This window comes from Primulina huaijiensis, chromosome 2 (genome assembly GCF_012295235.1).
Source record: "Primulina huaijiensis isolate GDHJ02 chromosome 2, ASM1229523v2, whole genome shotgun sequence".
NCBI classification, from domain to species: domain Eukaryota; kingdom Viridiplantae; phylum Streptophyta; class Magnoliopsida; order Lamiales; family Gesneriaceae; genus Primulina; species Primulina huaijiensis.
The window spans coordinates 26299018-26318736 of NC_133307.1; the positions used below are offsets into that span (position 1 = coordinate 26299018).

General features: G+C 34.2%; 2 protein-coding genes and 1 long non-coding RNA gene across 3 annotated transcripts; 1 reads left to right on the plus strand and 2 right to left on the minus strand.

The window, feature by feature from the left end:
• Positions 1-561: 561 nt before the first annotated feature.
• Positions 562-1382, minus strand: LOC140960818 (uncharacterized). The gene is made up of 2 exons (XR_012172263.1): positions 1268-1382; positions 562-1055 (listed from the first exon to the last, which is right to left on the minus strand). It is a non-coding gene; the product is annotated as an uncharacterized lncRNA (long non-coding RNA).
• A 1134-nt stretch (positions 1383-2516) lies between these two features.
• On the plus strand, positions 2517-11593 carry LOC140971066 (uncharacterized). The gene is made up of 13 exons (XM_073433127.1): positions 2517-2665; positions 2765-2923; positions 3097-3348; positions 3495-3614; positions 4163-4243; positions 4601-4696; positions 5837-5932; positions 6458-6511; positions 6603-6806; positions 7225-7350; positions 7746-7811; positions 9865-10164; positions 10935-11593. The coding sequence occupies exons 1-13, from the start codon at positions 2603-2605 to the stop codon at positions 11406-11408; spliced, it is 2091 nt and encodes a 696-aa protein (XP_073289228.1). The 5' UTR covers positions 2517-2602; the 3' UTR covers positions 11409-11593.
• A 3639-nt stretch (positions 11594-15232) lies between these two features.
• Positions 15233-19633, minus strand: LOC140971067 (ERBB-3 BINDING PROTEIN 1-like). The gene is made up of 10 exons (XM_073433128.1): positions 19459-19633; positions 19233-19332; positions 18983-19067; positions 18751-18900; positions 18477-18630; positions 16533-16748; positions 16301-16437; positions 16105-16196; positions 15805-15984; positions 15233-15499 (listed from the first exon to the last, which is right to left on the minus strand). Exons 2-10 carry the CDS (start codon positions 19321-19323, stop codon positions 15417-15419), a joined length of 1188 nt encoding a protein of 395 aa, XP_073289229.1. The 5' UTR covers positions 19324-19332; positions 19459-19633; the 3' UTR covers positions 15233-15416.
• Between the last annotated feature and the right edge of the window lie 86 nt (positions 19634-19719).

Sequence of the window (19719 nt, forward strand, 5' to 3'; positions counted from 1 at the left end):
GTGTGGAGAATATTGTGATGGATGGAGTGAAATAGACGATCCGTTGTCATCTAATCTTAATATACACATATTGTTCAAAATACTCGTCAGAATCGTAACCTTTTCATAAAGATATAGTCAGAGAGATGTAAGGCAATTTTCACCAATATCACATATCTCTTGAAATAAAAGATATGACATATTTTATTCAATTCTCTATAATTCTAACTTACATCTAACAAAAAAATGAATAAATATTTTTAACACAAAAAATTAATATTTTTCTAAATAATTGGTTAGATCAATGATCCGTCTTAGAAAATTATCTCGTAAAATGATCCTATAAAAAAAATTTGCTCAAAACAGAATCTCACAAATATAAAGTTGTCACAAATAAATCCAATATGGCAAAATTTTTTGTGACACGATCTCACGGGTCGTATTTTGTGATACAGATATCTTATTTGGGTCATCCATGAAAAAATATTACTTTTTATACTAAGAGTATTACTTTTTATTGTGAATATTGATATGGTTGAATCGTCTCACAAAATAAGATTCGTAAGACCAGAGACCTACTCATCCAATAAAACATGACCAGAGAATTTCTTTCTCAACACATAGGGTAAGATACTCGATCCAACAAGATATATTCCATATTAGCAAAACCCGATATTCGTAAAACAGGAAGAATGTCTCCCAAAATCAAGATAATACCGAAACAATAATCATCAAATTGCAAAACAAGGCAACAAAAATATTCAAATATCTGGTTCAATTTTCACGTCGTCTTGTTTGTTAAGAGTGACGAGAAGATGTTGGAGTTCGGCCCGAAAGTCACAGTTCTCATCAGTAATTCTGATTCTTCCGGTCCAATTTGGTTTCATCCTCAAGAAGATGGCCACTGATTGCACATCATCCACATGGGAGATTTCGATCACCTCCTTCCGTGCTTGCTCCTCCACGAGATTGGCGAGTTCCTGTTCATTCTCTTCGATTTCTTTTTTCAATCTTATGCTTTCATCTTCCAAGGCCAACGCCCTATCTATCAAGTCAGCCGTACTTTCTTTGCCCGCCTGCTTCATATTTAAATATAATTACTAAGAACTATAACACACAGATATAATAAAGTGGGAAATTAAAAATTCTTTATCAAGAAAAGATGAACAAAAATCCCTTAAAGATGATGTGCTTTGAATAAGCTTTATTCACGTTATTTGAAGAAAGGGAATAAAAAGAACACAGAAACTCCGAGACGGTAGAGAAAGAGATGAGATTAGTTCGCTACCATTGATCAGTCGAAAGGTAAGCTTACGCCTGCAGGGAATCGAAGATGTTTTTTGCAACAAAAATTATGGCGCAAGTCGGCGGCGGCCCGGATGGAATCTAACTATTAATCTAATTTCTTGTGGATTTGTGAAATATTATTAAAAATTGTTGCACTAAATAATTTTTACTTATTTAGAAAATATAATAAGAATAAAAAAATACGTAATTTTATAGTGGATGAATTCTGTTACATGGCACCGATAACAATAGATATTCTATATTTTACATTCCCTTATCAGCCCAGGTTTAGTTTATGGGCTTATGAATTCCAAGCCCAACTTAAAATATACAGCAAATATAAATTTTAAGCCCAAAATTTAAATTTTCGGTTTCCTTTTGATATTTGATTAGTGGGTTGTTAATGTTAACTTCTCTTTTCTTGTTTGGTTCAAATTTCAATTACCAGCTTTTTTTCAATTGCTTGCCTTTTCTTTCGCTGTCACTTCTTTGCTGTTCATCGCGATTGCAAGTAATTCTGATCTTTAAATGGTAAAGTCACATAGATTATTGCTAATTTACATCAGCATAAACTTAATTTTGAAATAATCTTGAAAACAGTACGCATGTGCTAGATAGCGTAAATATTAATGTGTATTTATTTTGGGAGACAAAATTGAAATAATAATAATTATATTTAAATCTTATATAATAACTTTGAGACTATTTATATATTAGAGAAAGTGATACACATATGAAAGATTTGATCATATCGTATTGTGAGCATCACTTGAAATTTTTAAGTTGTTGGTCGATCTTGTATGATAATTTTTCAAAAGTTGATGTAACTAATGTCTTTATGGAAGATTTGATCATATCATCTTCAACTGTTGTTAATCCTTTTATGTAAATTTGTAACTTTACTAACGAAATTTGTAAGATGCGATAATGCATCAATTTTGCCTAGATATGATATTTTGTGATCAAAGATCTTATTTTTTCGTTTTTAAGTTAACGAAAAAGACTCGTCAAAAAAAAAAATTAACGAAAAAGATCTTTTCAACATCAAATGATCTAGACACTCATCTATAATTGACAATTTTATTGGACCTTTCGGGAGAATTAAATTGTTTGCATACTCGAGATTTTACTGTAACGTGAAGAAAAAATAAATTTAAATAATTAGTAGTTGACACTCTAATAAATTAAATGAAATAAATAAAGTGGAGAGTTAAATATTTTAAATATTATTATTATTATTGGTGTTTTTATCATTCACATCCTCTTGGGGCTTAATTCAGAGGAAAACAACATAGATTAGCAAGCTCCTCGCAATTTCTTGTTCAGAAAACGAAGTATGAGGAAACGAGACTTAGCAATTCTGATGCTCTCAGCTTTCGCCATTTTCTTCTCGCTCCAGGTATTCCAAAACCCTTTTCTCTTTTCTCGTGATCTCTAATTTTTGTGAACTGCTTTCGGTTTTGTAAGTAGTTAAGTAATTTCGTTTTTGTTTGTTTAGCACGAGGGTGATTTGTCTTTCAGTGAGGCGTGGTTTCACCTATCGGATGATTATCCGATTAAGTATGAGGGTGAGCGTCTTCCGCCGCCAATAGTCACCGATTTGAACGGAGATGGCAAAACAGAGGTTCTCGTGCCTACACACGATGCCAAAATCCAGGTGCCGTGTTTTACACTATATAATTTCGTATTGATAGCAGCTGCGAAGCTCAATTGCTGTTGACCCTTGTTTGTGTTGTGTTGATTTCATTTTGCTCTGTGAAAAGTTTTAGCTACTAAGGCTAGTCATCTGTCTTAATGAAAATTCTGACCATGAGTTTGTGACGGAATTAGATTTTGGAACCTCGTGCAAGACGGGTGGGTGAAGGTTTTAGTGAATCACGTTTACTAGCGGAGGTCTCTCTCTTGCCAGACAAAACCCGAATAGCCACGGGGAGGCGTGCAGTAGCAATGGCAGCTGGAATCATCGACAGAAATTATAATAAAAGGGAACCGCGGAAGCAGGTGGTAGTTGTTGTTACGTCAGGCTGGTATGTGATGTGCTTTGACCACAACCTAAAGAAACTGTGGGAAATAAATCTGCAGGTACGCATAGAATTCTATATTTAAGCACTGTGATTGTAATTTATCCTTCTATAGTCTAGCAGTTTTTCTCCATATTTATGCTACTCTTATTTCTATTAACTCCTGGTTAGTTTTCTCTTATTTACTGATTCTCTTCCTACTCGCAGAAAGATTTCCCCCACAATGCTCATCACAGGGAGATAGCTATCTCAGTTAGTAATTATACATTGAAGCATGGAGATTCTGGCTTGGTAATTGTTGGTGGTAGAATGGAGATGCAACCTCATGTACGTAGTTTTTCTTTTCTATTACTCTTTACCAGAAAGCATACACATAACAGATAATTGTTAGCTTCACATTCTAATTCTGTGTAGTAAGGGATTTGAGGATTCTTCTCTTTATGATGACTTCACCTTATTGTATCCCTAGTACTGATGTGGCAATTATTCAGGTAGACAAACATTGAATTATTTAACATATTGTGAATATACTATTTACAGTTCGGTCCAACAAAAGGCATGATTAATATTATATTCATTGTTCAAGAAGGGATGTTTGTTTTGCTTCTATGAGTTGTCTATTAAAGTGCTTTCTTTCTTTTTTGTCTACTGGTTTTTGGTCACTCGGGGCACGCTCATCTTTGTGGTGAATTGAGATGTGAGGATTAGAATGTGCAGTTACTAATTAGTTGTTTGCGAGTTGACCCTGAACACTTTTTCTATAATATGACAAACCTCATTCTTTCTGGACATTCTTCTGCACAATGGAGGGATTTTTTTTGGTGAAATTATTTTCCATTAATAGTTCTCCAAGTAACACTTAATATTTTTTCCAGATGCATGTAGATCCTTTTGAGGAGATTGAATTGGTAGAGAAAAATGCTGAGCAGCATCGAAGAAGTGCTACCGAGAAGGATGTAAGAGCAAATATGAACTTACCTGGTTTATTTTTTTTGTGCTAATCTCTCGCACCGTCATTATATTAGCAGTGTGTAACTATCAACTTATTAGCAGTGTGTAATAAGGTGCTATTGAATGCGACATTTTCCTGGTGATGTTAATCCCTCCTCTTCATGCGCTTTTCTTTGGATGTTGCTTTCTTTCTTCTATTTTTCCCCTTTTATGACAGAAGTGTTTCCTTATTTCTTGGATTCATGATGGACTTCCAATGTATCCTTTTTTACATCCTTTTTCCCAGGTTTCAATTGCTAGTCGCAAACTCAGAAACAATAGTTGAGAAAATGCTCATGTTTGCTATTTTTCTTTCCTTTCAGGTATTGGAAAATGCAGGGAATGTAGATTTGCGACACTTTGCTATTTATGCATTAGCTGGTCGAAGTGGTGAACTACGGTGGAGCCGAAAGTTGGAGGTATCATTGTTTACATTAGTTTGATTTCTCCTATCGATGGATCTCTTTCTACAGTTTAAAGACAAAATATAGGATTCTTTTTTTATATATACTCAAGAGTCACCAAGACATCAAAAAATTAAGCTAAGAAGTCTGTTAGCAGTTTGTGTGAAACAATGATCACCTTTTTCGTGTCTCTGACTCATTGGTACTCCCAAAAGACTGGAAGTATGAAACACATCATTCAGTGTCAGAGAGATTTTTGCGGGGCCCTTTTACCTTTATATGCATGGTGGTGATCTTTATTTTTTCCTGTTGATGTTTACGAGATAGGAGACTGTAGCTATGGTTTTCATCTGGCCCATGTGATTTGTTTTGTGGCTTGTTATCACTTTTGGCAAAATAATTTATATTTTGGTGTTCATAGAGAACTTATGACCAAAAACTAAGCATAGGGTGTTGCTTGGTAATCATTAGATGGAGACTTATACAGCTTATTTGGCTGTGTGTATTCTTGGAAACTGTAGCTTTATAACTTGTACTTTCTATTCATAATAAGTAAAATGTTTGATTGTGAAGAGTGTACTCAAGCATAAAAGAAAAATAGGAAGGCATGGAAGGATGAAATTTAAAAGAGGACTCAAAATGGTTAGACAAATCACTACCTTATTCAAATATTCATCGTGATAATAAGTGTTAACTGGAAGCATTGAAATGATTTTTACGGTCTAACCATGGTAATACCAAGTTTCCATAATGCCTCACAAAACTCATCATACTTTCTTAATTAATATTAATGATGTTAATATTAATGATGTTAAAACTCAAAGGACCTGACTTGGGTACAGAGGGAATTTATCTACTGAATCTCTGTGTATATGGTTTCTTGGAAGAGGAAAAAGTGCACAGAACAAGATTCTTGACGCTTGAAAGTTTATATAACTTCTAACAACAACACTTTTGCCATCCACAATTTGAGAATGATGCTGCTGTCAAAGAACACTCTAATATTTTGTGGAAAAATGGGTAGGAATTCATTTGCTTTATCTGGCATCTATCAAAACTGTTTCAATAAAATAAATAAAATTGTCTTTTCCATCTTCCCCATTCGAGGTGAATTTCTTTTTCTCTTCTTATTTCAACTTTCTGATGAATCTGCAGAATATTGATGCTCAGTCATCGGATGCCTCTCTGTTGATTCCACAACACAATTACAAGCTCGATGTTCATGCATTGAATAGCCGTCAACCTGGAGAGGTATGCCTATGGGCTGTTGAAGTGAGATTATTACAGGAGAGCGATGATGTTTCACTTGAATATTTCCTTTGGAATCATATTTCCCGATTCATTTTGATTAGCCATTCATAGAAGAGATTGCTCAGCTGGGGTGGAAAATCACCCAAAGAAGATGGGAAAAAAGTTCTGCAATTGGTGATGAATGGGTCATTTGTTTCCAATTGAATATATTGTTATGACCTTAAAGAAATGAATTCACAGGCTTTCTGAAACTGTAACTATGCAAGGAGTCCACTTACTTTAATATCTCTCTTGGCATACTATTTGAGGTGGTATGATCTTTTAGCAGAAGAGGTGGAAGAAAATTTGACCTCTAAGTGAAGGGAGAATTTTACTCCAGAAATCTTAGCATTCTATTTGTTAGGGTTACATCTACAACACAAAATCAGAGTTTAAATGAAGCTGTTCTTATCTTGTTAGGATTAAGTTTTTTGAGCTCTAAATACAACATTTAGAAATGAGTTAATTGAATTATTTCAGCCATAGTTTGAGTGCAGGGAATTCAGAGAATCTATTCTTGGAGTCATGCCACATCATTGGGTATGCCCTGTATTAGTCCCTATCCTACAATCTAATACGTTGTGAATGTCTGTTGTGATCGTGATATTTACTGGAATTACCTCTTTACCAGGATCGCCGTGAGGACACTTTACTGAAGCTGACACATTTTAGGCGCCACAAAAGGAAAACACTGAAGAAATCACCTGGCAAGATCAGCAACTACCCTTTTCACAAGCCTGAAGAAAATCATCCTCCTGGAAAGGATGTTACCAAAAAAGTTTCAAATGTGATTGAGAAGGCAGTTACCATTGCTAAATCAGCAAAGACAAAAAAGGTAGGTTTCGGTATCTCTATCCAGATTCTAAATATTCCATTTGTAACCCATTATCCACTGATTTATTTAGTTGTTTCAACTTTGAATTTTTTTTCTTTTTGATTCTTTAAATTCCATAATGGGAAAAATGCATTGTATAATCTATCATCTTTATATTGATTTGATACTAGGGCATGAATGAATATGAGAAATTCCAATTCAGAAACTATTTGCTCACTTCTTAGTTGGTTCATGCTGTATTAAAAAAACATGTTCGAAGCTAAAGATTTTAATTTTCGCTAAAGCTAGGCGGATTGGTTTTGGATTTAATGTTTTCCCTAATTACAGTAATGTTATGGAGAAATTGGTACCTGTATTTTACTGTTGTATGTTTCAATGTTATCGTTGAACTCTCACAATTTTTATTTTTGTTATCCAGCCTTCGCAATATATACCTACCATAACAAATCACACTCAACTATGGTGGGTTCCTAATGTCATCGTTGCTCATGAAAAGGAGGGTATTGAAGCTATTCATTTGGCAACAGGTCGCACCCTATGTAAGGTGACCATCTGATTCCAAAGCACAATTTTTATCTTCTGTTGTATTCTGCAGCGATTCAAAACTTTAGTGGCTAGTGAGTTGCAATTCTTGCGTGTGCTTTTTTTTTTTTGCTTCTTCTTTGTTTTTATATATGCATATATTTTTTGGGAGATTCTACCTAAATTTTGATTAGCATACAGCAGAGCATCATGTTTTGCCAACACGGCAACACCTATTGGTTATGTTAATACGTTTCTAGAAATTTTAATGTATGATTGTTAGTTTTGCGAGCTTATAATCCACTCTCTGGAATCTGTAAGGCTTATAGCAAGTGTGTTTTATTAACAACGTAGAACATTACTATTCTCCCTTATTGTCAACATCCATTTGACATTTTAACATTTTCACTCACCCAGCTTCATCTTCAAGAAGGCGGTCTTCATGCTGATATTAATGGAGATGGTGTCCTCGATCATGTCCAGGTGAACTTTTGTCTCAGATTTGATTGTTTTGGAGTGCATTTATTAAAATTATTCAGATCTTAATTCAACTTATTTCATTTAAAGCTATATGAATCGATTTAAATATTCTTTCATTCCAACCCTGATATATTTGAGGTGAAGTCCCCTTAGGGCTTGTAAAAGTGTGAATTATCATGTTTGGAATGAATTTCCTTTTGTGAAGGTGAAAACTGAAGTGTTACTTGGTTGGAATGTTATTGTGTTAGAGTTGACTATATTCACACTCTTTTTAGTGTTTTTTGCATGTCATTTGCATGTTCGGTAAGCACCCATACGCGGTCACACATCACTATTTTAGGTATCAATGTGAATGATCCGTGGGTTGTGTTACTTCTGGATGAGGGAAGGGAACCATTTTTTGCTTGGAGTGGTTCTTTGCTATATCTCCTTGGTTGTCTGTCCAATGCATGTGTTGGAAATAACTCCTGTCAAGATCATACTTTCCTTTTTAGTACCTATTTTGTAACATTTTTTGCTTCGGGATGAAAGGAAATATCTTTTGTTTGCTGGGATTATTTCCAGATTTCTCAGTCACTATTACTCATGCCTTTTTTTATTGAAGGTGACCCACTACATTTAACGGTCACGTAGCTGCATCGTTTGTCATCGAGTCATTCTTTTCATGGCATTTGACTCTGATAATTTAGATGGGTATCGTGTTACATGGAGCTCCTGATTATCATTTTTTGCTTGGATTCAAAAGAAAAACATCAGTGAAGTCCAAAATCATATAGGGAATTTACCAGGATCATTTGTATTTGTCTACTTTTATCGGCTTATGCTTGTAAAAGAAAATAATGTTGTTTTAACTTTTGTTTTGGTAGGAGGGAAAGATGTTTGGACAATCAAATTTTCATTCATTTCTTCATTAGTTTGTCGGTCCTCTGTGCAACATGGGATAAAAAATGAAGATCTATTATGTTAGGGACCCAATTATAGGGTTTAGATATTTAACAATAGAAGGATCAAGGCCCAAGGCCCATAATAGTAACAGTTCACGTGGAAGGAGAGTAAAAGAGAAGCATAAAGTGTGAGTAGAGGGAAGGGATAGACATTCAGTTATTCTTTTGAGAGTCTTGTTACTAGCATTGCTAGGGTGAAGTGAAATATATTCCTTGTATAGAGATTTTTCCTATGGGAAAATACTTTCATATACCATATTTTAATATGGCAGTTTCATTTCAACATCTATATTTTCGGTTGTTTCTTTTAATTGTTACCTTGATCTGTTAAAGTGCAAGAAAGTTATTGTGGTTGCAACATATTATGATGTCACGAACTTGTCCTACATCTGTTAACTCTTGTGAATTTAAAAGATTGCATATGATGCCGAGTGAATTTAAGTTTTTCATTGATGCTTGGTGAAAATAGTTGCTTTCCTAATTTGTTGTGAATTATCCTCGCTGAAATTTGTAGAATTGTGTTACGATCTCACACAAAACAGAAACAAGATTTCCAAGATACCGATAGCAAGAAGAAAATTTTTGTTATAAAAAACAAGCAACAATAATAGCAATTTCTTACAAAATAATGACGAGGGCTTTCATTTAGGAAATGACTCCCCATATATAGAAAGAAAATATCACAGGAATTTTTTCCTTAAATACCCCCCTCTGGGTCTTTCAAGAGTAAGCCGTAATGTGGGGAGTTTTAAAATACTTGGGCTGTCTTGTATTTACCCACTTTGGCCCAAATCCGTAACAACCTGAAATCAACCTAAAGTTGGCACTGGGCTCCTAGCAACTGCTATTCCTGATAGATGTAGCATATTGGTAAAATTAATACAGAAATTGGTTTTGAAGTTTGAACCAGAGTTGCATTGAATGGAAATCCGTAACAAGTTGTAATCAACCTAAAGTTGGCACTGGGCCCATAGCTACTGCTATTCCTGATACTTATAGCATGTTGGTAAAATTAATCCAGAGAGTAATTTTGAGCCAGAGTTGCATTGAATTTAAATTGTTATTCAAATTGATTGGTTGTTTTTCAATGTTGAGGCTAATTTATACATTAGGTCGTTGGAGGAAATGGTGCTGAACAGTCTGTTATAAGTGGATCTATGGAAGTGCTTCGTCCATGTTGGGCTGTTGCAACATCAGGTGTGCCAGTTCGAGAACAGCTTTTTAATGCTTCTGTATGCCATCACTCTCCTTTCAACTTATTCCAACATGGAGAATTTTCCAGAAGTTTTGGCCGAAATTCAGATGTTACTTCATTAGATGTGGCAACTCCCATTCTTATCCCAAGAAATGATGGTCATAGGCATCGTTTAGGTAGCCATGGTGATATCGTCTTCCTTACCAACCGAGGAGAGGTATGTTGTTTTAGTTTCTCCTGTTCGCGTCATGCCTTCTGTAATTAGCCTTAAAAATGGTGTGAAGCTCCTCCCTGTACCGAATTTCCCCCCCTAAATCAGGATCGACGTTATTAATGCTTGTTTTAATTTGATAATTAATAATTTATGGTGGAGGAATTCATATTTCTCGATGGAATTTTCTTCTGCTGAAATCCTCAAATCTGTGAATCGCAACACGATTCACAAGAAATTTTGTATTTCGCAGTTCACCGGTGCAGTTTGTAACCAATTCCTATAACTCGTTGAATGCCGACATGACTAAATTTTTAGGTTGCTTCTCACAAAAAGAGCGGGGCTTAGGATTTGAACAGATGTAAAAATATTTGAGATTTTTCTTTTTTGCAAATGAATGTGTTGATCTTGGTGGATAAGAGATTAATGAACTTAGTTTATTTTTGTTTGTTTATAATTTAGATATGGTATTTTGAACGGATATGGGTTTAATTTTTAAGGTGATTAGAATTAATTTTGTTTAGCTAGAATTACAATACTAATATCTAGCATACCAAAAGATACAGGACTAACCTTTTTGTTTTTGAGTTGTTCCAAGAAAAGGATTGCAAATAAAGGTGTGAATATTTTATATTAGTTTTTAATCAAATAATACGAACTCCTTTATAGATATAGTGTCAAATAATGGGTTTAACTGTTTTCTGTCACAATTTTTCATTATAATATTTTACATCATGGTTTCTTCATTGTCAATTGTTTGATAAGTAATGTTTCAGGTGACATCATACTCTCCTGGATTGCACGGGCATGATGCTGTCTGGAATTGGCAGCTGTTGACTGGTGCCACTTGGTCCAAGCTTCCATCTCCATCTGGGATGGGCTCTGATGTCGTTCCCACTCTTAAGCCATTTCCTCTACGTAGGCACGAGAATCCTGAAATGATTCTCGCTGCAGGCGATCAAGAAGCCGTCGTGTTATCTCCTAGAGGAAGTTTATTAGCGACCATAGATCTGCCGGCACCTCCCACACATGCCTTAGTATGTGAGGACTTCTCAAACGATGGACTGACAGATGTTATTGTTGTAACTTCGAACGGGGTGTATGGTTTTGTGCAGACGAGACAACCGGGTGCACTATTCTTCAGCACGCTCGTGGGTTGTCTTATTGTTGTAATGGGAGTGCTATTTGTGTCACAATACTTGAATTCTAGCAAGGGGAAGCCACGGGCATTATCATCATCTCTACTGTAATTGCACTGTGCAACATGCCTTTTCTTTCTTCTCTGAATAAACTTTTAGTTCTAATGAAAGATGTACACATGAATATTTATAAACCTTCCTATGCTTCTCTCTTCTCCCGGTTTGCATTTTAGAACACAAGCCAAGCAAGCCCACTTGATAAGCCACTGCACATTATATATAAAGTAATTATTGAATTGATGCTCCTTGCAATTTCCTTTGGAGGTGGAATGATTGTTTTATGTATTTTGCTCATATCCGATTTTTAAAAATCAAATTTACTTTAAAAAGAATATAATTTTAGTTTAAAAAAAATATAGTTTTAGGTTAAAAAAAAGTTCTCTCATTCTAATATTTACATGCACAAATTTTCCTTAGCCCATCACTATTTATATTCACAAATTATCCTAATAAAAATTATTTATATTTCAGAAAAATAATTACTTTAAAATTTAGACCAGTTCATTTTTTTTAAAAAAAAACATCTATAATTTGTGTAATTAAACGATAACGTTAATTTAATAATAATAATAATAATAATAATAATAATAATAATAATAATATTTTTTGAACAGACTATTATTTTGAATTTTTAATTAAAAAATATTTGATTATTAAAATAATTTCATTTATTGGCGTTATGCTCATGCAAACGACCGAGACAAGACTTAACGAAAACTTAGTGACAAAATGAATCCCATTGAAAAATAGCCGTGAATATGCTAGTGTGGAAAGCTTCTGCAATATGGAGTATTTTCAGGAAAGAAATGGTAGACTTCTGTTCTTTCTTCAAGTTTATGTTTCGAAGAAAGATGATTTAAATCACAGACAAAAAGAATAAGAACTTGATCTACAAATGACAGAGTTTACGACAGCCAATTGGCCAAGTAATATCTCCTGAGCTCCACCTTTATGACACCATCGCATAAAGAAAACTATTTGCAAAAGAGAACGGCATCACATAAAAAATCTGGCGAAACAGAAAGCAAGAAGATCGTATAGTACAGAGAATTAATATATATAAATTTCACTGCATACATCATAAAATTTTAATTAAAATAGACCGATGCTATAATGATCAATGGGCAATTCAAGCTAAACCTGATTAGAAACTGGCAAAGGAAAACATTTATATATTTTCAGTAGACTTCAAAGAAGGAATCAGTTAGATGTTTAAGTCAGCTTCAGATTATCACAACAGTTGAATCAAAACACACTGTGACCAACAAACACTATTCAATACAGAAAAAATCATTTCACAAAATCATATATGCCATATGTAAACTTCCGAGTCCACTCATCAACACAGGTGCGTGCAAATCATCTCAAGAGAAAACCCATGCTCATCTCCCATCAAATAATGTAGTCGTGGATATTGGACCTGTAATTCAGATAATATATATTATAAAGAATGAAGCAGACTCCTACTCGTCTCGAGTTACCTTTTGCATACCAAAGGAACGTGTACCGGAAGAAACTAAGGGTCATCAAGTAAAGTTATCACGTACATCAATTTATGATATAATGTCGATCACTTATAGTTCATCTGACACTAATATTTTCAGCTTGAGATGAAATTTCGGGTTTGATATCCAATTATACCAATCATCTCTCCAAATTCAAAAAAAATTCTCTTCATATAATAATGTATTATGTATTTGAGAAATTTTTTTTCCACGGCGAACTTACAAGAAGTATTTGTTAGAAATCACTCTCGCTTTCTTGTCTTATATAATTAGTTTAACTCAACTAAGGTTGCACTTGTGCTTGAAGCGATCAATTTGATTTGAAAGAAGTTTGAGAATGTAATTGGGATTCAAATGACGTTCATGTTAGAAAACAAATTCTTAAAAAATCCTATTAAAAAATAATTAACGTTAGATTTCATGTATGCGCGATAAAAGGCACTAGTCAAAGTTAATTGCTATCAAAGAACGTTAAAAATTCTAAATTTTAACCAAACAAGAAACTTGTATATTTAATTATTTATTATTATTATTATTATTATTATTATTATTATTATTATTATCATCATCATCATCAACGACTCCACTGTATGCATATTAATATATTTTAATGATTTATTCATTTCTCGAAAAGCAAGTGTGATTAATTATCACTATATACGTATTTTTGAAAATAATAGCTTTTCATAAACTTGTACTAATTAGTTTTCATTAGGACATATATAAAATATTGAATAATTTTATTTATAAATATTAATTTATAATTTTACTTTAAATATATAATTTTTACATTATAAATGCAAAATACTTTCAATCAATTTTATGATCATATAATTTCATTTTCATATTCTAAAAATAACAAAATCTAAGAACTATCAGATTAAGACAGAAACGACGGTGAATCATTATAAATCAGCTAACGTGATTTGTAATGGTATGTCACTTTAGTTTTAATTTTTTTTATTATTTTATACCTTTTATTTTAAAAACTTTTGAATCATATGCGTTATAAATTATTTATTCATTAAAATTCTTCAAAATAAAATAATGTTTTATTCCTTTTGTGACCATATATTAAAAATCAAATTATCACAAGGGTACACCCCAATTGAACGTTTAGCCAATGATCAGGAGTTTGATTTCCCTATCAACACCTTCTCGGATAAGCTTATCAAATAGAGATTTATCATGTGTGGTTTACCTGACTAACGTGGTTGGTAAGTTATTACATTAATGTGGGGTTTCCGGTACGAATTGAAATGTAACGGTTTCAGGTTCCAACGTCAAAAAAAAAAAATCAATATCATAAGGGTAAATCAAATCACTCGAGGAAAATTCCAGAAATAGCCAATTCTAGGCAAAAACGATAGTGAATCATTATAGATCAAATAATGTGATTCACATATTCTAAAAATTAGATACCAAACCATTACAGATTAATTCAATACGCTTCAATTTAAAATCAAGTAATTCAATGCAAATCCAAAAAAACATCAATAGCAATTCAACGCAGCAATAGCAAATAATAACACAACGAATGGAAAATCATTTAAATCAAATAACGTGATTCTGCTTATCCTTAAAATTAGTTAACCAAATCATTTAATTCCATGAAAATCCCAAAAAATATAACAAATACCAAACATTAAAAACTAAAAAATTATTCCATCCACTCGACACCAAAAATTGTTAACGTGTAATGTCATGTCAACACTCTACAAAAAAGACTAAAATTGAGAAAAAGTGCAACTTAACCTACTAAAATTGTGAATTGACTGACCAACAATAAGATCAACAATAAAAAAGTGCAAGTTACTCCAAAAAATAATTTCCCCTTGATTACAACTGCAAAATTTTACCATTTTTTCATGAATAATATTGGGTCCATAGTGGTCCTATATTTTTTTAAACAGTAGTTTGTGTTGATCCAACTATATATCTGCGTTATATTAGAGTATAAATGTCGGAGTTCGAGGCATTTCAGAGGTTTGCAAAGTATTTCATACGTACACTACAGGAGTGTGCGTACAGATGTTTCCTGCAACAAGGATTCACACATGAAGAAGCAGATCTTTTTCCTGTTTCCAGATAATTTTCGAGGTTGATGTACGAGGAGATTATATCCTGATATTTAATACAGAAGAGTATAATTTGAAAGAAAGAGTTTGTAACTTCACTTGTTATATCCACACTCCCGTGCAAATGGTTAATTAGATGCTGTCCTTCGACAATACCCTGGGAGCTGATATCCAATGGTCAAGTTTTTTCGATGGGGTAGCGTCGAAATTTTTGGTGCTAATGGGCATAACGCCATTAGGTGACAGGGTGGCATGATATCTACATGTTTATGAATATAATTGAACTCCTGGATTTAAACAATATGTATCTTTTTCTATCTGAAAAACAAAATGGATACACGAAAGGTCAAGAAGGCTGTGTACAAGACACATTTGAAGCACTCAAGTCCAAGGATTCACATTACATGACTAAAAACAACCAAGATGAAATGGAGCGGCCAAATTTCATACGAAAGTAAACATAGAATCTGGATCTCTCATTCTTGGGAAGCTGCACCTTTTGGTGCAGCGTCCATAGGCTCTCCATCGCCTGTGTCCTCTTCTTTGTCCCCTTTCTTACCTGCCCAACACATTTCACCTAAAGATTAATCAACCAATTCACTAAATAAACTTTACTGGGAACATAGGAATAGAGAAACAATCTTAAGATTATATATGAAAACATGAATAACAGCAGGAAGAATTGGGTGGGTCAATGACCCTGTAGAAGTTTGAATTTAAAAAAAATACCTCCATTTGTTAAAATATTATTAAGCAATGGGTTGCATTACTCGTTTTTTATTAAAGATTATTTATTTAAATAAATATGAAGGGAAGTTTATAAATTTAAATGACACTGCATTGTGGCCGAGGTAAAAAACTAACCTTTCTTCTTCTTTCCACCACCTTTCTTCTTTGACTTTGTCGCCAACGCCAACCAGGCTTTGATTTCGAGATCGTCAACCGTCTTGGTGGGTTGAAGATCCTGTAGAGGATGCGATGTGATTCGATCTGAACCGTTTGGCATTAGCAAAACAGTGAACTTGATGTGAGCAACCAGATCGCCTGCAATACAAGTTGTTAGGCACCAAACAAGTGTAGTGAAAATGAATCATATGTCACCATAGATATCCTGATACATCAGAAGTAAAAGAAGATTTGTTCACCCATATCTTAGGCCCATACCCGGCTTCTCATGAAGAACAGGATACGGCTGCAAAAGCTCGTGATTCACACATTCTACAAGGCCCAAACGAGCACGCTTCTCTTCTAAAGCCCTGTTCCATGTACATCCTGCTCATTATCCCCACTGACTGACTAAAAGAAACGATGCCTAGTTGTTAATACACTTGGAGCTTGCATCAGGTAGAACAAAACTAACCTAGCAGAAAACGGCATGATTGGGAACTTCTGGCTAATCTCACTAAATATGAACCGAGATGCTTTCATCTTTAGGTGATAATTCTTGTCGACAGCTCTTTTATATATAGTTGTTTGTTTCTCATCCAACAATTTTGGCTGCATGTTCCATGATTAAATTCCATGACCAACATTAGAGCAAACATATTAAATATTGCAAAATAATAGTTAAAATCATCTAACATCCTGACTACCTTGCCTTCACCAGTGCTTGTAACAATGTCAACAGAATACACCTCGTTTTCCTCAAACTCAGCTTCATCAACTCTGGTATCAGTGCCAGAGACACTTAACACAACCTTGTTTCCATCAATCACAAATTGTTTCATTTGATGACTTAAAACTCCTTCAACTATCTTGCAGTCATATGCAGCAGCAACCTTTTGAATGGCTTCAGTGACATCTTTGTTCTACCATCAATTAAAAACTAGAGTTAGAAATTATAAAAGAGAAGTAAAATTTCGGAACTATATCAGCTATGACCACCACATAATAACCGATGACCACATTCAACTTTTCACCAACAGTTTACTTGAGCTTGGTAAAAGTATAGATTCCCAAGACAATTTACTAAATCACAAAGTTCAATGCATTGACAATCTCAGTAATTGGCATTTGACCATGAAAGCAGAAGATGCATACAATTGTCATTTAGGCTTAAAAAGATGAAAGGACTGAAGAGTGTGAAAATCAGTCCCAAATATCAGCTATGCAGCCTTAGAGAAATATTGGCAACAGGGAAAGGAGGAAACCAATAGAAAAAATTGGTAACCTCTGCAAAGTTGCCTTTCCAACCCAAATAAATATTTCTTTACAGGTGATATAACGCAGATCCTGGAGAACATTAACTATAAAGATACAGATAAATTGAAAAAGTGAAACAGTCGAGTGGCACTTGAATGTTTTGAAAAGTATTAGTTAACTTACAAAAAATATATAAATTTGAAATTGCTCAAAAGACAAACATGGACAAAGAAGATTTAAGAAAATCTCTATCAGAGATTCAGAGTAACTAAGACTAGACACAGCTTCACAGGATGCAAGATCCTCGCTCATGAATAGCATCATCAAGAAGAGAAAAACTTCAACCTTTCAAAATAATATTCTCTCAAAGCGAAACCAGCCAATGGATTTGGCTCACGGGACTTAAATTGGAAACTTGACATTGGAAAATTTGCGCGACAGACTTGATTGAACAAAAAACATGAGGAATGTAATTCCTAATTTTTGTCAGACAACTATAGAAAAAATTACTAACGGGTTCCCATGTTAACATAGTAATTAAAGGCGCACCAACACGCCGATGGGTCTTGGAGCTGAAGGCGCAATGTAAATAAAGCTCCTTTTAAAAGGTGACGCTGACACACATTGAGGGAAAAGTTGGTGTATAGTATTTATTCTAAATTCGAACATATCGGATAATACCAGTATCAACATTTTTATTCAACATCGCCATTCAGTAGACGCTGCACACTTTTTCAAAAGTAAAGGATAATACCCCTAAAATCGAAATTTCAACCAATACAACCAAATGGACTTGCAAAAAGTGTAACAAGATAATAAACGAGTAAGTTTCCATTAATATAGCAATTAAACATTTAGACCTCAATATTACTAGCTAGCGTGCCCAAGGAGCACCTTTTTAACAACCCTTAATTGTTAAACAGACAGGACTGGTAGTCTGGTACCGGTAAGTAAATCACCAATCAAATTGTTCAAGATTTCCCATAGCATCGGGAATCAGATTACAACATTAACGCCTTCAATACATACTGATTCAAAAAGATCCATACGTACACATTAAAGGCCACGCACAAATCACAAAGTTACAAAATTAAAGATTGCATAATCATCTTGACAAATGGCTACAGAAAAGTAAATTAAAAAGTAACAGAAATAACAGGAATTTAATTGAGTTCGACAAAACGTTACCAACTATAAGCTAGAAATAGTAATATTATATTCCAAACTTGGCAGTCGCTGACAAAATTTTTGAATCGAAATAGGAAATCAAACAACAAAATGCATTATATTTCAACAGCACATCACTTGTATTAAACCAATTAAAAAACCGTTACGTGTCAAAACAAGAAACTAAAACTTATACCAAAAGAAAAAGATCAAGGAAAGGGAAAAACCTTTTTCCCTGGCCGCATGAGCCTCAGAGCAACCTCGGCAGCAGTATTTGCAGCAGCAATAACATCAGCTGCCCGGCCGGTGACAGGTCCTTGCGAAAGCACATGGGTATGCGCAACAACAGCAATAAAGCCATCTATGTGACACCCCATATCACTGCAATTAGGAAACCAATCACGTGACATACATAAGTCCCAATATAAAGATAAGATGAAACCATTTCATTCTATATGGCGAAAGCATAAATTTGTGTGCAGGTAAGTTGGCAAAACTTACATTTTCAATATATCTCCATCTTCCAACACGGTCTCGTCACTGGCCAATGGTGAAAAATGGCAGATCGTATTGTTCACTGAGATGCAAGTAGGGAATGCAACACCCCTTTCTATCTTCTTCTTCACATTCCTATACATGTTCCCAGTCTGCCTGAAATTAAAACAACATGATTTGAAGTCAAACTTTACAATAAAATAGGCATAGCAATATTCAAATTAATCGAATTGCTTACTCTCTCATGAAAGCATCTCCTTTCTCACAGAGGTCTACAATCTTCACTTTCGGTTTGCATTCTGACAACACTAATTGCAATGCCTCTACAACAAATTACCAAAAATCCATCAAACACCCAAACAAAACAAGAACCAAAAAATAAAAGCCACAAAAAAAAAACGCAACCTCCCAATAACAACCGTCAAATACCCAAAACTACTGTCGCACACACAGTTACACGTAAAGAGAAAATGAAGCGCGAGCCTCACTGTTAACAATTTCGGCCGCTGATTTGTATTTGGTTACAACTTCAGGAGAGGTGAGATCCAACTCCTTCTCCTCTCTTTCCTCGTCCGACATCGATTCAATCTTTAAAAACAAACAACATCAATCCACATCGTTCGACAAGAATTATAGCGTTTACAAACAAAATTGAAGATAAAAAACTACAAACTTGGGGTGCATATCGTATAGAAATTGAGGGGAAACACGTACCAGTTCAAAGTTGCGGCGGTTATCGACTGTGAAGAAGGCAGCAAATGAATTAGGGCAAGAAGTCGGTGGTGAGGTGTTCACAGTCTACAGTTGGTTTATATATAATGTGGTGTTCGACTTTGCAAAGCATCTGGGGGCGTAGGGTTTTGGCAAGCACCCGCCGCTTACATTTCATTTATGGATACATGCAATCATGATATTATCTTGTAAAAAATTATTCAATAAATTAGAGAGTATAAATAGCATAAAATCAAGTGTAAT